Source organism: Solanum pennellii, chromosome 4, assembly GCF_001406875.1.
Source record: "Solanum pennellii chromosome 4, SPENNV200".
NCBI classification, from domain to species: Eukaryota; Viridiplantae; Streptophyta; class Magnoliopsida; order Solanales; family Solanaceae; genus Solanum; species Solanum pennellii.
The window spans coordinates 71,048,021-71,069,140 of record NC_028640.1 but is presented as its reverse complement, the minus strand read 5'-3'; the positions used below and the strand labels follow the sequence as shown (position 1 = coordinate 71,069,140).

The 21,120-nt window shown below is 38.5% G+C and overlaps 2 protein-coding genes and 1 long non-coding RNA gene across 4 annotated transcripts; 1 reads left to right on the top strand and 2 right to left on the bottom strand.

Moving 5' to 3' along the window:
• Positions 1-1,936: 1,936 nt before the first annotated feature.
• LOC107017090 lies at positions 1,937-4,755 on the bottom strand. Its single transcript, XR_001456462.2, has 4 exons — positions 3,911-4,755; positions 3,719-3,822; positions 3,367-3,444; positions 1,937-2,220 (listed from the first exon to the last, which is right to left on the bottom strand). It is a non-coding gene; the product is annotated as an uncharacterized LOC107017090 (long non-coding RNA).
• A 640-nt stretch (positions 4,756-5,395) lies between these two features.
• LOC107017085 (serine/threonine-protein kinase SAPK2) lies at positions 5,396-9,543 on the top strand. The gene is made up of 9 exons (XM_015217363.2): positions 5,396-5,914; positions 6,012-6,086; positions 6,731-6,832; positions 7,949-8,002; positions 8,086-8,178; positions 8,264-8,356; positions 8,433-8,537; positions 8,694-8,792; positions 9,019-9,543. The coding sequence occupies exons 1-9, from the start codon at positions 5,792-5,794 to the stop codon at positions 9,283-9,285; spliced, it is 1,011 nt and encodes a 336-aa protein (XP_015072849.1). The 5' UTR covers positions 5,396-5,791; the 3' UTR covers positions 9,286-9,543.
• A 244-nt stretch (positions 9,544-9,787) lies between these two features.
• LOC107017080 (F-box protein At1g78280) lies at positions 9,788-20,788 on the bottom strand. Of its 2 annotated transcripts, XM_015217356.2 has the most exons (16): positions 20,515-20,788; positions 19,398-19,508; positions 19,240-19,295; positions 19,008-19,150; positions 17,708-17,905; positions 17,430-17,629; positions 16,436-16,535; positions 15,757-16,329; positions 14,641-14,763; positions 14,274-14,354; positions 13,860-14,188; positions 13,497-13,751; positions 12,065-12,131; positions 11,689-11,902; positions 10,621-10,783; positions 9,788-10,046 (listed from the first exon to the last, which is right to left on the bottom strand). In XM_015217356.2, the coding sequence occupies exons 1-16, from the start codon at positions 20,664-20,666 to the stop codon at positions 9,908-9,910; spliced, it is 2,904 nt and encodes a 967-aa protein (XP_015072842.1). In that variant the 5' UTR covers positions 20,667-20,788; the 3' UTR covers positions 9,788-9,907. The 2 variants fall into 2 exon arrangements, with proteins under 2 accessions (XP_015072842.1, XP_015072843.1); XM_015217357.2 differs by lacking the exons at positions 19,008-19,150; positions 19,240-19,295; positions 19,398-19,508; positions 20,515-20,788 and adding an exon at positions 18,159-18,965.
• Positions 20,789-21,120: the final 332 nt, after the last annotated feature.

The window sequence follows — 21,120 nt, the reverse complement described above, 5'->3', positions numbered from 1 at the left end:
TAGTCACTAAGCAAGATCGCAATACTTGATCCACTACTAAGAACTCACCTATCGGGGTCGAAACATGAATCGGCTCTGCCAAAGACTCGGACCTCATACCCAATCGGGGAGCAAAATAAATAGATACATACGAGAATGTGGACCCTGGATCAAATAATACTGTAGCAGGCTGATGGCACAAGAAGAGCGTACCTGAGATGACATCGTCAGATGCCTCAGCCGCCGCCCTTGTCGGGGCAGCGTAGAAATGGCCTTGAGCACCTCTACCTGGTGCACCCGGTCTACCACCTGACCTGCCTCCCCGAGCTCCACCACTGGTACCCTGTCGACTCTCTCGACTGTGCTGAATCTGACCACCTCCTCTAGCCGAAGAAGACACGGCTGAAACTGGTTTTGAAGTAGGTGGAGCTGGTACAATCGCCCCCCGACCTCGCCGGGGGCATTCTCTAGACCAATGGTCAAGAGCACCACACTCATAACACCCCGAAGTTGAACGCCCTGTAGTAACCCGACCGCGGCATGAAGGAACAGAATCTGATGCCCTCGAATTCTGGCCTGTACTAGGACTACTCTGCTGATATTGGCCTCCCTCAGAAACAGGTAATGCCGCCTGAACAGGGCGACTGGTCTGACCCTGCTGGAACCTCTGACGTGGCCTATCATATGAGTCCCTCCCCCTAGTCTGCGACTCGCTATAGCTGCCCTGGTAGCGTGCCCTCTTATCGCTGCCCCCTTGGGCCTCACGATGAATATGCTCCATGGATCGGGCATGATCGACCACATCAAGAAAAGAACGGCCAGCTGAAACCATATGCTCTGTGTCAACCCTCAAACGGTATCGCAACCCACGTACAAAACAACGAACTCTCTCTCCCTCTGTGGGCAGGATCATAGTAGCATGGCGAGACAACTCATGGAACCTCGCCTCATACTCGGAAACGGTCATAGATCCCTGCTCCAATCTAGAGAACTGATCACGAAGCCTGTCTCTGACGCTCCGTGGCATGAACCGGGCCAAGAAAGCCTCTGAGAACTCGCTCCAAGATATAGGAGGAGATCCAACTGGCCTAGACTCTCGATACGCGCGCCACCACTGCCTGGCTGGCCCACGGAACTGATGAGCGGTGAAGTCAGCTCCTCTCGACTCCAAAAGGCCTAATGACTGTAACTGCTCCTGGCAAGTGAGCAGGAACTCGTGAGCGTCCTCTCCAATCGCCCCTGAGAATATAGGCGGTGCCAACCTCTGAAATACCCCAAGCATCTTCTGATCCCGCAGTGGCATCTCTCTAACCTCTAAGTCTGGTGGGGCGGCCACATGAACTGGTGGCGGCTGATCTTGCAGCGCTGGTGCTGGTACTGCTGGTGCTGGTGCCTGTCTCATATCCCCAATAGCTGCTAATATCTGAGTCAAGAGGGAATGAAGATCAGGTGCTGCAACCGGTGCGGGTGGTGGCTGGGCGGGCCCCGGCCCCACTGGCTGTGGCGGTACATGCGCTGCATGAGGCTCCTCCTCCATATCCCGGGCAGGTGCTGCAGCCCTACCTCGACCTCGTGGTCGACGTCTACCCCAAACTGAGGCTCCGGGTGCATCTCCCCCGAACGCACCGCCTCGCGTGCGAGCCATCCTGTAATAGAGTGAAACAACTGAGATTTTAAGAAACAAACAAGACACACGCGGCACGAATTTGAAACAAAATGGATATTTTCCTAAATACATCCTGTAGCCTCCTGGAGATAAGTTACGGACGTCTCCGCACCGATCCGCAGGACTCTACTAGACGTTAGCTCTGTAAAAGTGAGACCGTTGAACCTAGGGCTCTGATACCAACTTGTCACGACCCAATTTCTCGAGCCATGAAGGCACCTACTATAACCCATCAGTAGGTAAGCCAAACCACAACCCAGAACCACACATAATGGGTGTGAGGGTAGAAACTAAACAAGACTAAGAAAAATTACTATAACAACATAAGCAAACCAAAACATAAATGCAATAAAGGATCCCTCCCAGAACCTGGAAGTCACTAATACAGAGCTACCAACAAAACGAGTACAAGTCCCAACAGTGGACCACCGAAACTAGACTGTCTCGAAAAGTAAAAGACAAGTCTTTATATAAACAGATGGAGACTGAAATAGTACAAAACCCTGTGTGCTCACCCCTGTCTCCAGACCAGAAATTCTCCAAACTCGATCAACGCTGACTACTGGTGCTCGGACCTGCATCACGAAAATAGATGCAGAGTGTAGCATGAGTACCAAATAACAGGTACCCAGTAGGCATCATAGGCCGACTGAACTAGAAAAGTAAAGCACTATGAAAAGACGAAATCACAAAACTAGAGGTCAAGAACGGAAGGCTAAGTAACACAATAATGCACACGAGTGTATAAAGATCTAACTAAATTAATATAAATAAGCTAACTACACCTAACTGGACCCACCATAAGCCCAGAAGGTACACTCGTGCACAAGTTTAAATAAAAACCCGAACGGACCCCCATAAGTCCGACGCGTACACGAAATAACTATAACTTAAGGAGAATAGAACTCGAGGCCAAAGAACACCGAACCAAAAAGTAGAATCTGACGGTACGGAGGTCGGGCCTTGAACCGGACACTCACCAGAATTACACAAGTAGCCAATTGCAAAATATAAGTAACTGAGGCCGGACCTCTAACCGGATGCTCTACATACTTGAGGCCGGACCTCTAACCGGATGCTCTACATAAGTATGTGGATGGTCGAGGCCGGACCTTAAATCCGGATACCCGACAAAGATGTCGATATAGCATGCTGAAAGAGTCTTTATCTATCCATAATCATATAAACCCATGGAACACCATCCAGACTTAGCTAATCAATGTAAGACCTTACAGTCGAATAGAAACTCAACTTTGAATCACGGAGCGGAATTCATTGTCACTGACGTAACTCGAGAAGCCGTAACATCTAAGAAATAAGAGTAACTATCGCTAGAGCAAGCTCATCGTCTAGCTAAATACCAAACTATCAGACTCAAGTCTGCTACATCAGTCTACAAGGATTTAAGCCGGCCGAGCGACGTCGGGGCTAAACTAAGTCCTACCGACTTTGAATCATGCATTTCTAAGGAAAACCCTAGTCAAACCTAAACTAAGGCTCAACATACTTCTGACAACCAGTATTCAAACATACAAGTAATTCATATAGCAAAGAAGGTCAATATAAACATGCTCACAGTTACCCGATAATTCTCAGAACAAGGCCGAAAATATAATTTTTAACACCTATGCATGATCCAATAACTACCCAACCCAAATTCCAACTAATCAACATGCATTCACATGTTCGAGTTCAGTCTAAGAAGAGAAACCATAGCCTACCTGAACGCAGATCACGCGCGCTCCAAAATTCACTCCCCGGATCTTTTACTTTCTAAAAGGCCTCGAAACGTTGATACACTATCAGAAATAGAGTCACAACGTTATTACAGTCATTTAAACACTAAAATTGCAAGAAACGGAGACGGGTCAATTTCACGGTCAAAATGGAAAAAATGGGATCCGCGTTGAGAAATCCCGAATTAACCCCAAATAAAAGTCCTAAATAACTCTCGAAACTTGTATAGCAGAATGGAGCACAATTCAGGACTCAAGACGGTCCCAACATTAACATGCAACAAAAAAAACCCAAATCCTAAGCTAAAAATCAGCAACAATGGCAGCAGCTACTTACCAGATTTTACCAAAAATGAAGCTCCAACAGCCAAAACCAATCACACCACGACGATCCTCACGAAAAACCCCACAATATAGGCTCTTGAATCACTTGATTCGGACCTAAAATGGCCAAGAAATCACCTTCTGAAATTTCCCAAAACTTGTGCTCGAAAATGAGCTATGACAGCATTTAAAACCCAAAATTTACCTCAAATCGTGTCCCCAAATCAGATTCCAAGCTCACCAATGTGTTGCCCTCGAAAAATCTCACAACTTAGCCTTTTGAATCGCCCAATTCGGAGTTGTATCGCTCAAGATATCAAGTTCCAAAGTAAAACATAAAGCTGAAAGTTGGGGTTTTTATAGGGGCTGCACCAGATTCAGCTTTGCCTACTTTCTTTAAAGTCTCCGACGGGTGCTCGGAATCCGTTCGGAACCTGATAAAAATAAAATAGATATGCTACCCTACCAAAGTCGACATTCCGGACTCAAAGGCGCAGTCGAAATTTTCATCAGAGGTCATCTCGATAAAATGTGGGTCCCACTTCCATTGGCCATTTTAAGTCAAAAACCACAAAAGGGCTCGGAAAAATATCAAAAACCTCAAAACCCGAAAGAAGGGTCAAACTAGACCAAACTCGACATTCCGGAGCTAACCGCGCTGACGGAATTCTCATCCGAGCGCGTTTACTCAGAATGTTGACTAAAGTCAAACTTAGCCTTTAAACTTAAAGTTAAAACGCCTAATCCCACCAACTCACACTGAAAACTTTGGGAGTCATGTCGACAATGCTACTGGACTAAAATGACCCTTCCGGAACTGATGGAATCGTCAGAATTGGATTCTGATGTCATCTTCTTGAACTTTTGATCGAAAATGATCGTTCAAGGTTCATAAGCTTCAAAAATACTAAAGCTCACACAATAACAAAACGAATGACCAGGTGACCGATCTGTCAGTCCCAGCAAGTCATAAATGACTTAGAATCGCTGTAGGAACGCTCTAAACGATGTACAGAAGATAAAACACTAAAAATGACAATAAGGGTCATTACACTATTATAACGGTAGGCAATAGCAGAAGAAAATATATTGGAGAAATTTTCGATTAGTTCTAGATTGTTAAGTAGAATTAAAAGAAGGATGAGAAAAGAAGGAAAACTAGAAAGGAGAATGATAGTTTTTTTCATTTTATTTGAATCGATTACAAATGACTAATTATTTAAAATTGTGTTCTAATTTGATCAAAGAGAAGGAAAACTAGAAAGGAAAATGATAATTTTTTTCATTTTATTTGAGTCGATTACAAATGACTATTTATTTAAAATTGTGTTCCAGTTTGATCAAAGAGAAGGAAAACTAGAAAGGAAAATGATAATTTTTTTTATTTTATTTGAGTCGAATACAAATGACTAATTATTTAAAATTGTGTTCCAGTTTGATCAAAGAGAAGGAAAACTAGAAAGAAAAATGATAATTTTTTTCATTTTATTTGAGTCGATTACAAATGACTAATTATTTAAAATTGTGTTCCAGTTTGATTAAAGAGAAGGAAAACTACTAAACTAGAAAGGAACGTGATAATTTTTTTCATTTTATTTGGATTAATTACAAATGAGTAATTATCTAAAATTGTGTTCCAGTTTGATCAAAGAGCCCACTTTCAAAAGAGCAGGACCAACTTGAACAACTCCAATCAATTTGTCCAATCTAATCACAACTAGTGGCAACTTTTTCTGCAAATCTTACAGACGTGACCAGACTTTTCTTCTCCTTTTTACATATAAAAATATGTAATCTGGACTAAGCTTTTGATTCCTATGGGTAAATTCTTATTGAAATTCACCAATTAAAGATAAAAGTAAAAATTCTTCCAACCCACTTGAGCTAATTATTGACGACAATAGTTGAACAAACGTAGTACCAGCCAAGAATACGTGTCCAATAAACTCTCAGTTAGTAAACCTATGAATATTTTGAACCCCTTTTGCTTTTACTGTTGAATATTGTCAATTCTGTAAGTCAATAACAGTAGTGGAGAAAAAAGTTTGATTCTTTCTGATGAATCTGAAACCCCTTTTGTTTCTTGATGATGGAGCGTTATGAGATAGTGAAGGAGTTGGGTTCTGGTAATTTTGGAGTAGCAAAGCTTGTTTGTGATAAGAACACTAAAGAACTCTTTGCTGTTAAGTTTATTGAAAGAGGCCAAAAGGTTTCATCTTTTATCAACTTAAATTTGATGTCTTTAATCCATCTACGGTATTTTAGTTGTATATTTATTTGTTTTGATGTTTTGGGGTTGTTTGTAGATAGATGAACATGTGCAAAGGGAAATTATGAATCATAGATCATTGAAACATCCAAATATAGTGAGGTTTAAAGAGGTATGCTCTGCTTTTTTCTGCTAGAAAGAATCTTCCCTTTTCTTTATTCTTATAATCTGCTTTGATACCTATTGAGATTCTGGTTATTGCTGTCATTAGGCTTATAAGGAACTTTCATAAGTTAAAGATTTCTTTTTTTGATATGGAGATAGCTTCACATAATTATATGATGAAAAATGTTAATGGGTTTAATTACTAGAACAGAAGATCTGGTTGGTAATGTAATGACAGTGACAAGATTCTTATTGTTATGTGCCAATTGTCCCTCATGGGATAAAAGAGAAATGAGAAATGCTAATGAGTGTATAGGCGAAATGGGCTCCCCACCTATCAGATTAGTCTTTTTGGTTGGCCTCTCCTGTGTGGTCTATAACAACTATGTTATGTTATGATTTCTTGTTGAAGGACTCTGTTGCTCGCAATTGAATGCAATCTTCGGTATCTTATGTATTGGATTGAAATCTATCAACTATTCTGGACGATATCTGTAATTTGATTATTTGCATATTATATTTTGTGTTTGATGATAGCAATTTACAATTAGTGGGATTGCAGTGGCTGTTCAAAGTAGTAGGAAATGGCTAACAGACTTATCAATTTTGTTTATAGTTTTTTTTTTTCATGAATGGACTTGACACTTCCAGGTCTTGCTTACACCTACTCATCTAGCAATAGTAATGGAGTATGCTGCGGGAGGAGAGCTCTTTGCGAGGATCTGTAATGCTGGAAGATTTAATGAAGATGAGGTAAGAATGATACTTACACCAGATCCTGCAATTAGTCTTGGCTTAGAACAAACAAACGGTGTATTTTCATTTGAATTTATAACCTTTGCTTATGATAGTCAGATCTTTGCTGCCTCTTTACTTGGTTGGGCTGGGTAATATGCCTTTTATATTTATGGTAAAGTAGTAGTCTACCATGACATCCATATGGTCCTTTGATGTGGGAAGTCCGCTGGGTAGTAGTCTACCAAGTCATGGGCTCTGTAGATGAGTGAAACTAAACTCTTTATTGTGTGTTTCGATGATCCTACTAAGGATTTCCACTCTCTCTGTCGGACCAGGGATTCTATTCCTTTAAAGATTATCTTTTCCATTAGCCGAAGCTTCTGGGAAGGATAACCGATATCGGGATAGAACTAGAGACTACAACAAGATACTAATTCTTGACCAATAATGAAGTAGCCTTTAACAGCTACAACACAATTGACCTTCGAACACACCTATTTATTGACTATTCTCACCTTCTAATGTTCAAGTTAGTCCGCCCCTCTCCTTTACTGGTGAGCTAGTCCTCGTTCTTTATTGATCGAATACGAGATCTCAATATATGATTATTTAAGGTGTGGGGAGGAAAAGTTTCACATAAGTTTCCCCATTCCCGAGTGACATAAGGGAAAAGGGGTCTTTCACAATATGGTTTGGACCCGGCCTGGACTTTTAGTGAGCAACCAAACCTCTATTCTATACCCGGGGAGTTACGTTAGCACTTAAGAATCTTTCTTTCATAGGTGAATCTCGATGTCTATTCCTAGCTAATCAAGAAAGGGTTGTCCTCCCTCTCAATCAATGCTGTTCTCCCTCTATTTCCTTCTTCCGGTGGTTGAGCGAGTCCGTTCTTCGTCCTTTTCAGACGTTAGCGCTTGGTTTTGCCAAACAAACCCAGTTCCGGTGGACGGGGGAAATTTCCAAGAATGCCATCTTATAAGTTGAAAGCACAGAGTGATATGCAATGAGAAGTGTCCCTTTAAAAATGTTATCAGTTAACTATCTCCTTGTGTTTATGTCAGCTCTTCCGAGCAGACTCTTTTCTAGTTTAAAATCATCTCAATGGCTTGATTATGTTTATTTTTTACTCAGGCGAGGTTCTTCTTTCAACAACTGATATCTGGGGTTAGCTACTGCCATTTCATGGTATAACATCAATACTTCTCTTGCTGTGAACTTCGTTCTGTCCTCCTTTTGGGACTTAGTGTATCTTTGGTCTTCCGTTGCAGCAAATCTGTCATAGAGATCTCAAATTGGAAAACACGTTACTTGATGGAAGTGCTGCACCACGTGTGAAAATATGTGATTTTGGGTACTCCAAGGTTACTGATTTTTTCTCGAGGTCTTATTGATTCTTACATCTATTCGAGATTTAAGTTCATATAAAATTGCTACATTTGTTTGCAGTCATCCGTCTTTCATTCTCAACCTAAGTCCACTGTGGGGACACCTGCTTATGTAGCACCAGAGGTCCTAACAAGGAAAGAATATGATGGAAAGGTGCTACATCTTTCTTATTGTCATAATATTTGTCGTGTACACTCATTTCTCCTAGTGTTAATTCTTGAAACTATAGCTTGCAGATGTTTGGTCCTGTGGAGTCACCTTATATGTAATGCTGGTTGGAGCTTATCCATTTCAAGATTCAAGTGATCCCAAAAACATTAAAAAGACTATTTCTGTGAGTGATGACAACATAATCAGATTTCTAGTAGATGAAAAAGAAGCCTGCTTTACTCTGCATTTAGTTTATCAGTTTGCCAGATTTATTGTTCATGCAAGTGTGAAACATTGAAAAATCTACTGCAGCATTATGATTGGCTAGTTTCCATGACAGAAAATACTCACTGCTCGCTACTCAATTCCTGAGCAAATCCAAATTTCCCTTGAATGCCGCCATCTCATAACCAGGATTTTTGTGGCAGACCCTGAAAAGGTATGCTCTTCTGCTGATCATAGAATAGTTCCTGCGTCGTGTCCAAGTGAAAATATCATTATCAGTAATTACCTCATTGTCTCGACGTACATATATATATATTCTGCTTAGGTGCAAGGTTCATTCCCACCAAAGGCCTTACATAAACTTGCTTTCGTGTTTCTTGTTTCATGTTATATTGCGAATGTGCCAAAACCATAAATGCATTCTGATTATTCTATTGCAGAGAATAACCATTCCAGAAATTAAAATGCATCCCTGGTTTTTAAAGAACTTACCAGTGGAACTGATGGAAGGAGGAAGTTACCAATGTGTCGATGTAAATAACCCATCCCAGAGCATGGAAGAAGTTTTGGCAATAATACAAGAGGCTAGAGTTCCTCTGCAGGTTGGAACACATTCTTTAGGGGGCAGTATGGAACTTGATGAACTGGATGAAGCTGATATTGAAGATGTAATCGAAACTAGTGCTGATTTTGCTGGTCTACTGTGATGTGTTACACAATGCTGTAATTACCATTAGGGTGAAAGAAGAGAACAATTGGCAAGTGCTGTAATATCCTGAGTAGACACTCAAGATCACCCAATGATTTGCTGATAGTTTTTTTTTCTTCCTTTCGACTAAAAGTTGTTTACTACTTTTGAAATCTTCGCTTAGTGGAAATCTGGTCTTTAGAAACACACGCTTGTACCACAAGATAACAGTTTTGCATAGATTCTGGAATTACATCCTTTTTCACACCGTGTAGAACTATTTTTAGCAGTTTTCTACATTTGGTGAATAAAATAAGAGGGATTGACGGAAGTTGCTATTAGCACCAAGTTCTCAGTATAGTTGCATAGATGAGCTGTTTTCGAAGGCAGGAACGATTGATGAGTTTAATAAGAGGTTGTAAGAACAACCATCAAGCCTAAACCCATGTACTCACTCCACAATCATTGTTTCCAGATTATGGTAGAAAATAAATTTGTGGAAGTTCTGAAGGAATGGTCACTAGGAAAAAGGGGAAAATATCAATAAATTACCTCAAACAAATGTTATTGTACACGCGATTGGACTTGCTCAATATTCATCAATAAAACTGAGAGACAAATTAAAAAGAACAAAAGAAAGTTCAACAGGAGCCTGTGTAACTATTAAGATCTCCCCATACAGCTTCCTCGACTTCTTCCCATGATTTAGCCATCTTTAGTTTCTTCCAAGTACTGAAAATAGCTCCCAGAACGTTTTCGTCATGCAAAATACAGTAGCACCTGTACAGATAAAAGTCATTCAAAGTGAGTTCAAACCACCACTCCATGTACGAATTAAGTGTGAGATAGAAACTTGATTAGATAATAGTAGATAGAAACAACGGTTGTAAAGAGTCAAGGAGGATGAGGTTCCAATCTGTTCTATCTTCATCCACAAAGCTCATGTTGGCCGCTAACACAGAACATCTGGACTCTAGTTCTAATAATTGACTAAAACCTCCACTGAATGATCTCAAGTTCAACCCTAGTGTATTCAGCACGTTAAACAGTAATGCAGCGTATCTAATGAATTTGAAAGTGATTTAGGGGTCTGATTGAGAATATGATATTGGTAGAGAATCAACAATTCGGAAAATGACAAATTATGCATGGATTTGGTGAAGGTCGAGGGTTATGGAATCTAAGGCACGAGTTTATATGTCATCAAAACACGTATTACTATCTTCATATGGTCGGATATTGTATAAGCTCTGGTAGTGCAATTAACTTTGAAGAAAAAAATGTCTCCAATTGTTTAATGAAAACCAATGACAACAATATAGAAGAAATATGACATGAGAACATATGTACTCACATGGCTCGGTAAGAAAGTCTCTGAAATCCATTGCTTTTAGCTGATGCATTCACCCCTGTTTTAATAAATGGAAGTTGATAGCTATCCAGAAACTGCTTCAGTAAATGCGGATCTCCTCTAAAGATATCCAGGTGTATTGGGATTAAGTCAGCAATCGGGTCCCCTGAAAAAAATAACTGGTTACTAATCACAGAAACTCAAATGTTTGAAAAATAAAATGCAAGGAATCAGCATTTTACAACAATCCGCATATAAGGTTTTTAGTGATGCAGGGATTAGGACCGGATTACTGTGCTAACTCGAGTGATCTACTTGGAGTTAAGTGATGGCGGGTGTAGAATTTTCACACAAGACTACCAATTTAATATACACCAAAAAGCTTCTCTTGTCAAAAGTCAGACAAACCACCCAAAATAAGGTAAAACCTTTTTAAAAAACAGACCCACTAAGTCCTTAAAATTTGTTGATTAGCACTCGCGTTTAAGCAAAGCTAATCTTCAAAATTCAAGGAGGGCAATATTCAACTGTACATTAGAATCGGTGTGCCAAACATACAAGAAAATAAAAGAAAATAGTTTTTTTTTTGAGAATTGGTAACATTAAAATAAAAGAAATAGTTCACAAATTGTTCTTACTAAGCAGTAAATTTGAAGTACCTACGAATATGACTCTGAAACTTCTCTTTTTTGTTCTTTTTGTTTATTTACTTATTTGTTTAAATAGGCAAAGCCTACCTGTTAAATTGGTGCCAAACTCTAAGATCCAATTCAGTTCCATATTAATTTCCATTTTCTTTTCTTTAGCTATTTCTTTTTGTGCTAAATAATCATTGACATCCATCTAATATGCACCATAAACTTAACCAGATTCATATGACATGAACAATAATAAAACAGTTCCTTTCGTAGACATATCTTAATTTCTACAAATTATATATTATTTAGGGACAAGTAGTAGAAGACTAATACAGTTCATATAAGAACATGGTTCATCCATCAGGAAAAGAAATAAAAAACAAACAGCAGACCAAGCACAAAAAAGCAAGTTAATAGTTGCTCAACAACTCACCAACAGATAGACCACTGAAATCGAGTATATGAGTAGGTCTCCATGCACGTATAGGCTCACTCAAATTAGATCCATTTGCAGAAACATTGTCAATTGACTCGGGATCATCAGTAGTCCTTCCAGAGCGAGAAGGGAGGGAACACGGTTCCATGTGGATATTGTCATCCATCACATCGGAGTGTATCCAGGTGCAAGATCTGACTCCCATGTCAACCTTAAATAGGAGACCATAAACAAGAATCAAAGAAATGCATTTTCATCAGAAAGTGAACATACGTTCCATTGTCACTAGCAGGAAGGAAAAAGGGACAAAAAACAATGGAGTATCTAGCCAATTGAAGGAAGTCTAATCAACTTCATCTTTAAATATACGAACCTTTTGGAGGTCATCAGGGATGTATTCCTCGACTTTCTCAATCAGCTCTCTAGGAATTGGATCGCCCCTACAGATTGAAACAGAAAAGTCTCAGATACAACTATGCAGTAGCAGCTCAAATCTACGGTGCTTGTGCCAGCATATGTGAATGCACAGGAAAAAACTCATGTATAAATACAGCAGTACCCAACACATACACATTAACAGGCAAAAGAACTCTCTGAATAGGTTTTGTTTTACTAAGGAACAAAGAACTTTTTGATGAGCTTAGCAAGAGAGTTGAACATTAATCCAGTAGAAAACAAGCAGTCCAAAATCCAACAAACAGATTAATAGGAAGTGTTTGACTAAATATAATTCTTTCCCAATTCTAAATAAGAACTGAATATATCATGTCCTTAATGTGGTGTATAGGGGAGTTAAGCTACGCTAATATGCCTCCTCTACCATCTTGGTTATGCAATATATAAGTAGTAAATTAGTCGTTAAGGATTTTATCTTCTCAAATCAAGAAATGACTTTACAAGGTACTTTCTTTGTCCAGATTTAGGTATCACACGGAATTTTAAATTGAGTTCATCTTTATAAATTATCTCACCACTACTATTAAGGATGAGTTGAATCATATTATATGTTTGTGTGTACACGTGTGTGTGTGTATTATTAATAGAGTTGAAACTTACTATATTTCAATCAAAATCAGTCAAACAAGAAAGGAACTTTTTCGAGACTTTGAAGATTATCTGAAATAAAAGTGGATCTCAAGCTAAGGCTCTGGTCACAGAGTAACTATAGGCTGATCTGACACCAAATGAAGATACAACCAAGATTCCCCCCAAAAAATCATATAATCCCTGACACATAATTTACATTGATGTAATGCCAATCAACCCAAGAAATTCTCTAATGAGCCGTTTGGTTTGAAGACAAGTTATGTTGGTATTATTTCTTATTGACTCTTCGGCTTGTTGTATTAAATATTAACATGCATTGCAAAATTTCTAAGAAAGAAGTTGTTAGTTTACAAAAATGCCCTCCACCTTATTTAGGTTTGAGGGACTGGGATAACTAGTTCCTGTACTATTTTTCCACCCTCTGGCAGGGATAATTTTATTTTTCTTTTCAAAATTGGGGTAGGGGTAGGGGTAGGGACAGGGGTAGGGGAAGGGGATTACAGGGTGGGGATTAGAACCCACACCAACAAGGTGAAAATTCAAATATTCAACCAATTGAGCTATTGAGATTCCCCCCGCAGCAGGGATATCCCAGTACTAATTACTAATCCCAGGACCATCTATGCTTGTCCAGCATAGCAAACGCCCCTTAAGACACATGGTCTCAAGCATCACAGTGGAGAACATTTGCTACATAATATTGAGACTTTAGAATGCTGCTTTATGACCAATAAAGTATTCTGTTGTTAAATGCTTACCATTTGGTCAAGCGGTCACAAACATCCTTCTTTTTTCTGTTCAGAGTTTTCAGGAATAAATTCCACTCTGCAGGGACACAAATCTTGTCCTCGTCATCCTCGAGATTCCCATTAGCAGTGGGTACTGCTTTCTGCTGGGTTTCCAATAACGTTAAATCATTCAAAGCTGGGCACGGCACAAGATGAAGGTTGCGCATTTGTTCTCCCAGGAATGAGGCCAAATTTAGAGTGTCTTCCCATGAGATGGAATCTCTTCTGCAAGCAAACACAAGCTAAATGAAAAAGAGGAGCAGTACATCAAGAAACAACAACAAGTACTTCATATAAATGATACACACAATTGTAGAAATCGATTTCACTAACATTTGAGCATATATTTTCCCTTTGCATCTCTGTGTTATGACATATGGCCATATTGTTGTGCCACTGCCAGTGCTTACTAGTTCGGCTAATGACATCCCGGCTTTTGTATAATCAAGCTGCCTTTTACTCCATAAGCCAAATGGATAATCAGCTTCCCCATGTTCCACAATGGGTCTAAAATTAGCAATTACCTCTGGAATTCCTTTGCCATCCCAACACTGAACCTTACACAAGCCATTTTCAATATAGAGAATCCCACTGGATAAAACATTAGGAATGTGATTCCTCAAAGGGGAGTTCATTTTCTGGAGTGAACTGTAAAACTCGAGCTACAAAAGATCAAACCAAACTGAATGAAGAAAGTACAAAGAAATATATCAGCTGGAAAAATAACTGCCAGAAGAACAGATATACCTCAGTGCCCAAAGAATGAAGACAAACTTCTAATCCCTCTTCAACAAGTATTTTTATAACATTGTCCCCAACTAGATAAACCTGTACACAGGTATTACCACTTATTAGGTTAATGATTACAAAACATCTTTGTAATAGAAAAATTGATCTTCCACCATTCTTAAGCATCTCAACTTTAGCATTAACTCATTGAGATGAGAAAAACCTACTTGAGTAGTGATGAATAAAAACCTCAACACTATCACAAAGGTAATGGTGTCAGGCGCCAATAATAACTAATAGTTTCCTTCAACTTCAGTCATGATAAAAATGTGACACTAATGAAATAACCACATAAGTAGAAGATCAACTAAGCACAAAGACTTACCGGATTGCTGCCTGTTCCAACAGGAAGCCTCTCATCATCTGTAGGCAACGGCAACCCATGGAAGGTACAAATTTCTGTCGCATGTGCATACCATCTATCAGCATTCAGCGCCAGACAGGCTCCCTAGCAGAAGTGAATCTAAGGTCATAAGCAATAACTGAAGCTTAAATTACACAAAAGGTGACCCGATGAGAGATGACCAATTAATCATCTAACACCTCATTATGCAGAACATTTATAACCTGCGACTACGTGTGATCAGCTGTGCAGATGAAAAAGGTCAAGGTTCTTGCCATGCAGCTACTTAGGCACATATAAATTCATAAGCCGTGATGTCTCATATGATGTAGATCAAGGATTTTGGTGCATTCTTCCATCCACCATGAGCTTGGAGGATTTGGAGGAAGCACGGCCTCAAGGTCTAAAGTATGCTCAAGTGGATATTTGAAGGAAGGGCGCCAAGCACCAAAGCAATTAGAAGGTCAAAAACATAGAAGCTGCAGATTTTTACTACAGTGAAGACCCAATCATGAAGAAGGCAGCATCATGAAGGCTGCGATCACGGGTCCCAGATCAATATCATGTCCTGTAAGTTATATTCTGCATTTGGCCAATTTCTGCAATTTCATCTGAATTCCGTTCTACCCTTATGTCAAGGGACTCATAAGGTATTTATAATACTAAGAAAAGACCTCGTGTAAATAGTTCCTTCCTTTCCATTTTTAGGTAGCTAACTCTGAACATGAGATTTCTCTTTAGAGGTGATGGTTGTATGCCATGGTTGATCTGAACTTGCAATGGGTGTTTCCGAGTAAAAATTCCCACTTGAAGTAGCTCTTTAGTTTAGGTTTTTTTTGTTTGCATAATAGAGTGTTCATTTGTAACTGAATGTTCTAATAATTGCTTTCTAGTTGGCTCCATTCTAAATTCCTTTTCGCTTTACTATCACTCTTGATATCCCTATCCCGCTTTACATCATATGATGGTTGATACAAATAACAGGATTTTCTTTCGTGTAATTAGATCCATAAATTGAGACAAAAAGTTTGATTGATAAAAAATAAAAAGAGAAGAAAACACTAACCATAAACAAGCAGAGAAATGACGTATAAATACCTTCCATATAAGGTCTCTAGTCTCTGGTTTTTCAACCCAGAGCTTTGCTAACCACTCTCTCATTTCCCGCTGCCCTATGGAGTTGCTTGAGCTCCATAACGAAGTGTAGTGATCTTGCTCTTTATCCAAAAACATAGCTAGGAAATTTATGTCATAAGAAAATTCCACCTCTGTCGAATCTATGCCTTTAGAGACCCAATCTATAGTACTTCCATCTTCTGAACTTCTAGGCTGGTCAACTCTAATCCTCTTATCTTTCCTTGACAGGTCAGAGTAGCTCAAACCACTTTCTAAGGACAACATATTTTTCCTGACATCCTCAATGCTGCTGTCATCTAAAGCAAGAAGCCCAGCACGGACTACTCCTTTATGTCTATAACCAGGAGCCATATCCAGACACACAAATTCAAAGTTCTTGGAGTTCACAAAATTCTGTGTCACAGCAACAGTTGTCTCTAAATTTAGCACGCAATGCCACCATCCACTTGGAACAAATATTGTCTCCCCAGGCAGTTGAGTGCACTCTATTGGTTTGTCTTCCTCAGCAAGAAGAGGGTAGAAGTCCAGCCACCACTAGATGAACACGACAGAAAATAACACATGGTTCAAATAAATAAAGACCTATCACAATATTTGACAATACAGAAGCAAACTATTTGCATCTCCAAATCATTAATACCTGCAAAGATGATGGACTGTCAATATTGACATCACCATCTTCTTCATTTACATGCACTGTTACTCCTAAAGGTACTCTTCCAGGGGGATATAATGCCCACCTGCAAAATAAATATGAATAAGGGCCTTTTTTTTTGTCTCCCAACAAGTATCACAATGGTGATTGATCACTTCTTTCAAACTACAGGAGAAGAAAAATTCTTGGACAGTGTAAAATGAGAATACACCAAAGTATATCAAAAGCTCCTAATGATATTTATTACATGCTATAAAAAAAAATTCCTTCTTTCCTTTCCACCTTTGGTGGGAGGAGTCACGACTCAAGAAGTAGACAACCTAGCACCATGTCTTAACATTGTAGAACTTTGAGCAAACAACATCAATCTAGTTCTCTAAGCAAGACTCCCAGCAGCGAACCAGAATCTATGTTTGTCACCATCCACTTCTTTGGTGAGTTTCTTTTTAGCTCATTCCCGCTCCAAGCTATCATATATATATATATATATATATATATTCACTTGCACTTTTTATTTCAGGAAAAAAGTGAAAGGCTGATTTTACTTGAATTTTCTGCAAAACTTGCCCCTTTTGCATATACCCATGAACCTACCATAAAATGCAGAGAGTATAAACTACTTATAGACCCAGAAGGGAAGAGAGAGCTTAAGAATGCATCGTTTAAATGTATGTTTTCTAAATGAATTCTTATTTTGGTTTTTCTTTTGTATCTTTGACTTCTTTTCTTCAACAATCTGGCAGCTGTTTTCTGATCAACCCAACTATCTCCACCCAGAACTGAGCGAACCAGAAGTACTTCCATCGGTTTCTACCACAACTTCATTACCGATCAGGGAGTTTATCAGCAGGCACTCAGGCGGTAATGAGAATGAGTTTGATCGGTCATATTATCAAACAAAGCATGCATCAAGTGAAGCATTCAGCAAGATCCTGAGACAAGATGACTGGCAAGTGAAAGACTGGTTCTCATAACATACCTTTTACGGCCATATAGAAGTGTATTCCAAGCACTAGTTAGGGATGGATCAACATGCCAAGAGGCACCAGACCTCTCTGGTCCCATAATGAGCCATCTGAAGGAAGGTCGCTGGTCCATGTCCAGCACATCAAAGAAGTCCTCTTTGAACATATTTGGAACAGTGTACTCCTTCAACAACTCTGGTGCAGCTTCCCCAAACTGAGAAAAAGTAATTCAAATTAGAACATTCTATTGTCGGAGAACTGTACAGAGAGGACAGCAGGATTGGAAAGGAACCTTCTCGTCAAAAATGTAAAGAGGATCCTCGTCATGCTGAACTTTCATATATGCCACATAGTCCTTCAGTTTCATCCTAATTTTGTGACGACTTCTTTGAGATAATTTAAATGCTGTATCTCCATAATTTTTTAAAAGCTCCTCCGTTGTCCATGTAGTCCTTGCAGGCCAAGTGTCGGCCAATCCGCCAATTAAAACCTGTAATAGTGTAAAAGCTTGTTGAAGATCATAACGTGTTCATTTTTTTGAAAAAGATCATGACATATTCATATGACTGTCTATGAAGAAATCATGAACATAAGCTATCAGCACATAAAAAAGGTCCAGACAGATTAAGCCCATTCATTTGCCCCTTTTTCAAGAATTACATATGAACGACATTGGTCAAATGCTAGAAATGCCAAGTAGACTTAAAGAGAAAGATCCAGTGTATATCAATCAATCAACTCACCCTCATATTCCTAAGCTAGTTGGCGTCTAGCTATATGAATCCTCGGGATAAGTTGATGAACTCAATGTATATAAGAAAGAAAAGGAAGGGAAAGTCAGCAAAAATAAAGGAGAAGAGAAAAAAATAACAAGAAGCAGCAGCAAGAATCGCCATATAATTTTCATTTGATAAGTAAGAATCAGTAAGTGATTTGTTTTCTGGTACACATGTAAAACTAATAATCACAAGACAGTAGATTCTACCTTCATCTATTCAAGTCTCTGCTTTGACTTGAGAACAACTATTAAGTAACACCTGACATTTTAAAGTAGTTAAGTAGAAATGGGTCCAAAAGTTACATAAAACCTATGTTGCTCGGACTCTTCAAAAATGTCAACGGGTGCGTGTTGGATTCTACAAAAAAAATAAAGTATTTTTGGAGAATCCGACACGGATGCGGCATCAAAAGTGAAGAATAAAATTAGTGTATTTTTGGAGATTCCAACACGGGTGCGGCATTGAAAGTGAAGAATCTATGCAACTTAGCATAAATGCAAGAACTTGAACATTTTAGTCAGTTTTCGAGAGGTTACTACATTGATTTCTGATACTAAGAGATAAGATAATAGAGTAACGGTGTCCTTTCAAGCAAAATAGACACAATTGTGGGGCGACATAGAGAAGAGAATATATGACATAGTTTGAGAAAGGCAGTATCTTCAAAGGGAAGGAGGAAAAATAACTTGAAATGAAGCACACTAAAACATAATTTATCACAAATTTTATTTGACAAAAGATTAGCAAATACAAAGACAATCTAACAACTACTCCATGTGCTTCAAAAGCATTTATAAGTTGCAAACAGCATACCGGTTTCTGTCCATCATACTTATCACGAAACTCATCTACAGAAAGGTTCTTTGCTCTTTCAACATTTCCGGAATCATAATAAAATCCATTCAATGATGTATGACACCGGTATAATCTACGATAAAGGAATAAAGAGTTGAATCCTGCAAAGTTAAGCTTCCATTAGCATATTATGTACAGTAGCATTGCGGAGTTGAAGAATATCCAACAAACCAATAACAATATATATTACCATTGAAGTATAGCGGTTTCTGGCAGGATTCCTTATTTTCGAAAGTCACATTCAATCTACATCAACAGGTAAATACAATGAATTGACTGACAGAGAACTTGAATCTAGTCAATGAAGGATAACTACATTGCAGAAGAAAATACTATGAATAACCATACTGATCCAGGGCTGTTCTTTTCCAGGAGCCTTTATACTGAAGTTGACGATCAGCAATATCAATGCATAAGCTCATCCATAGGGGCTCCTCGTTGCATAATATATACATCACACTGCAAAACAGTAAGTATTTGAAGAAGGTATCGGGAAAAGTCACTGAGTTTTCCGTTAAGCTTACTCAGGAAAATGGAAGGCACTGAAAGCACTTCAAATAAGGAGCTGTATCTCAGGAAATCATATCCAACCAATAAGCTTGGCCTATTGACTCTAAGAGTGATTAACAGGTATAGGTGGCACAACCATTAGAAGTAGTAACTTCGTCATTATCATCTGTAGCTTTGTTAAGCAGATAATCTAAGTACTAAATCATATTTCTACAAACAAGCTTACAAGTAAATCCCTGGAAATTTGATCACACAATATGAAATAAGCAAACTATCTGCATCAACCCGTCCACAGACCAATTATAACCGAAAATGAGAAGACAGAAACAGCGTAATCAGTCATTTATCATCTATAATTTAAAATTTGAAAATTTCCTTCGGTTCGTTACCAGCAATCCCTATTGAACAGATTTTGTGCCTGAAAAAGAAATACGCACACACAAACACATCGAGAAGTCTAAGCTGCATGAAAACAACACAAAATGCACATTCTACTATATTGTAGAAATCAAATAAATATTAAACACACCTATGTAAGAACAAGGAAAAAATACCTGTCCTTCTGTCAGCTACTAGTTAAATTTAGCAAGTCTCTAATGCTATAACCAAAATTCTCTCCTATACTAATTCAGTATGCAAAAAAGAAATGCATCAGGCGCACACAAGATCAACATCCCACTAATTCAGAGGAATCAAATAAAAACTAAACAAAAAGCAATACTTCAGAAGAAGCAACAAATCATGCAATTGAATGAATAAAAGCTTAGCTAAATTCAAAATTAACACTCATCCCTATCAACATATAATTAGCAGAAATTGAGCTCCAATCCAAATAACTTATTGAGCAACCTTATATTTACAACTATATTACAAATTGCACATTCAAAAACATAAAAAGAAAAATACACAAGACTAAGTTTTTGGCAACAAGTATCAGTTGGAGAATTGAAAGAACCTGCTAACACAGGAAAGTCGAGCGACATCGCGAGGAGTGAGATAAGTCAGTATAGAGCACAGGATTTCGTCAGGAAGAATGCGGAGGTCTCCGAGAGCCGCCGGCCTCCGATCAATTTGGTCAATTTCCATCGGGGATGACTCTGGTCGCATTTGCAATTGGGGATTTTTCTTCTACTTAGATTTTCCAGTATTCGATACGATAGTTTGTTAAATCTGCCGCGTAAAACTTAAGCAACAAGCCGAGCGCGTTAGATTATTCCTTTCTCCTTTTTGCTAATTTTTTCGATTTCTTATGCGTGGCAAAAACGTGTCACATTCAACAAAATTGTTGTGGTATCCAATTTTAGTAATTAGAAAATATTACATGCTTAATAAAAAAAAATTAAAAAAAAATTGTCTTAAGTTTCTGAAACGGCAAGAATTCCAACCTATCAAGCTTTAGAATAAGATTTGGCAGAATGAAATAAATATAGTACGAATTTAGTGTATTGATAATATGTTAAGGACATAAGTACATAACAAATTAAAATATATTTGGTAATTTAAAAGTTTCTTATATTTTTTTTTCAATGTATATAATTCATTAAATTCTCATATATATATT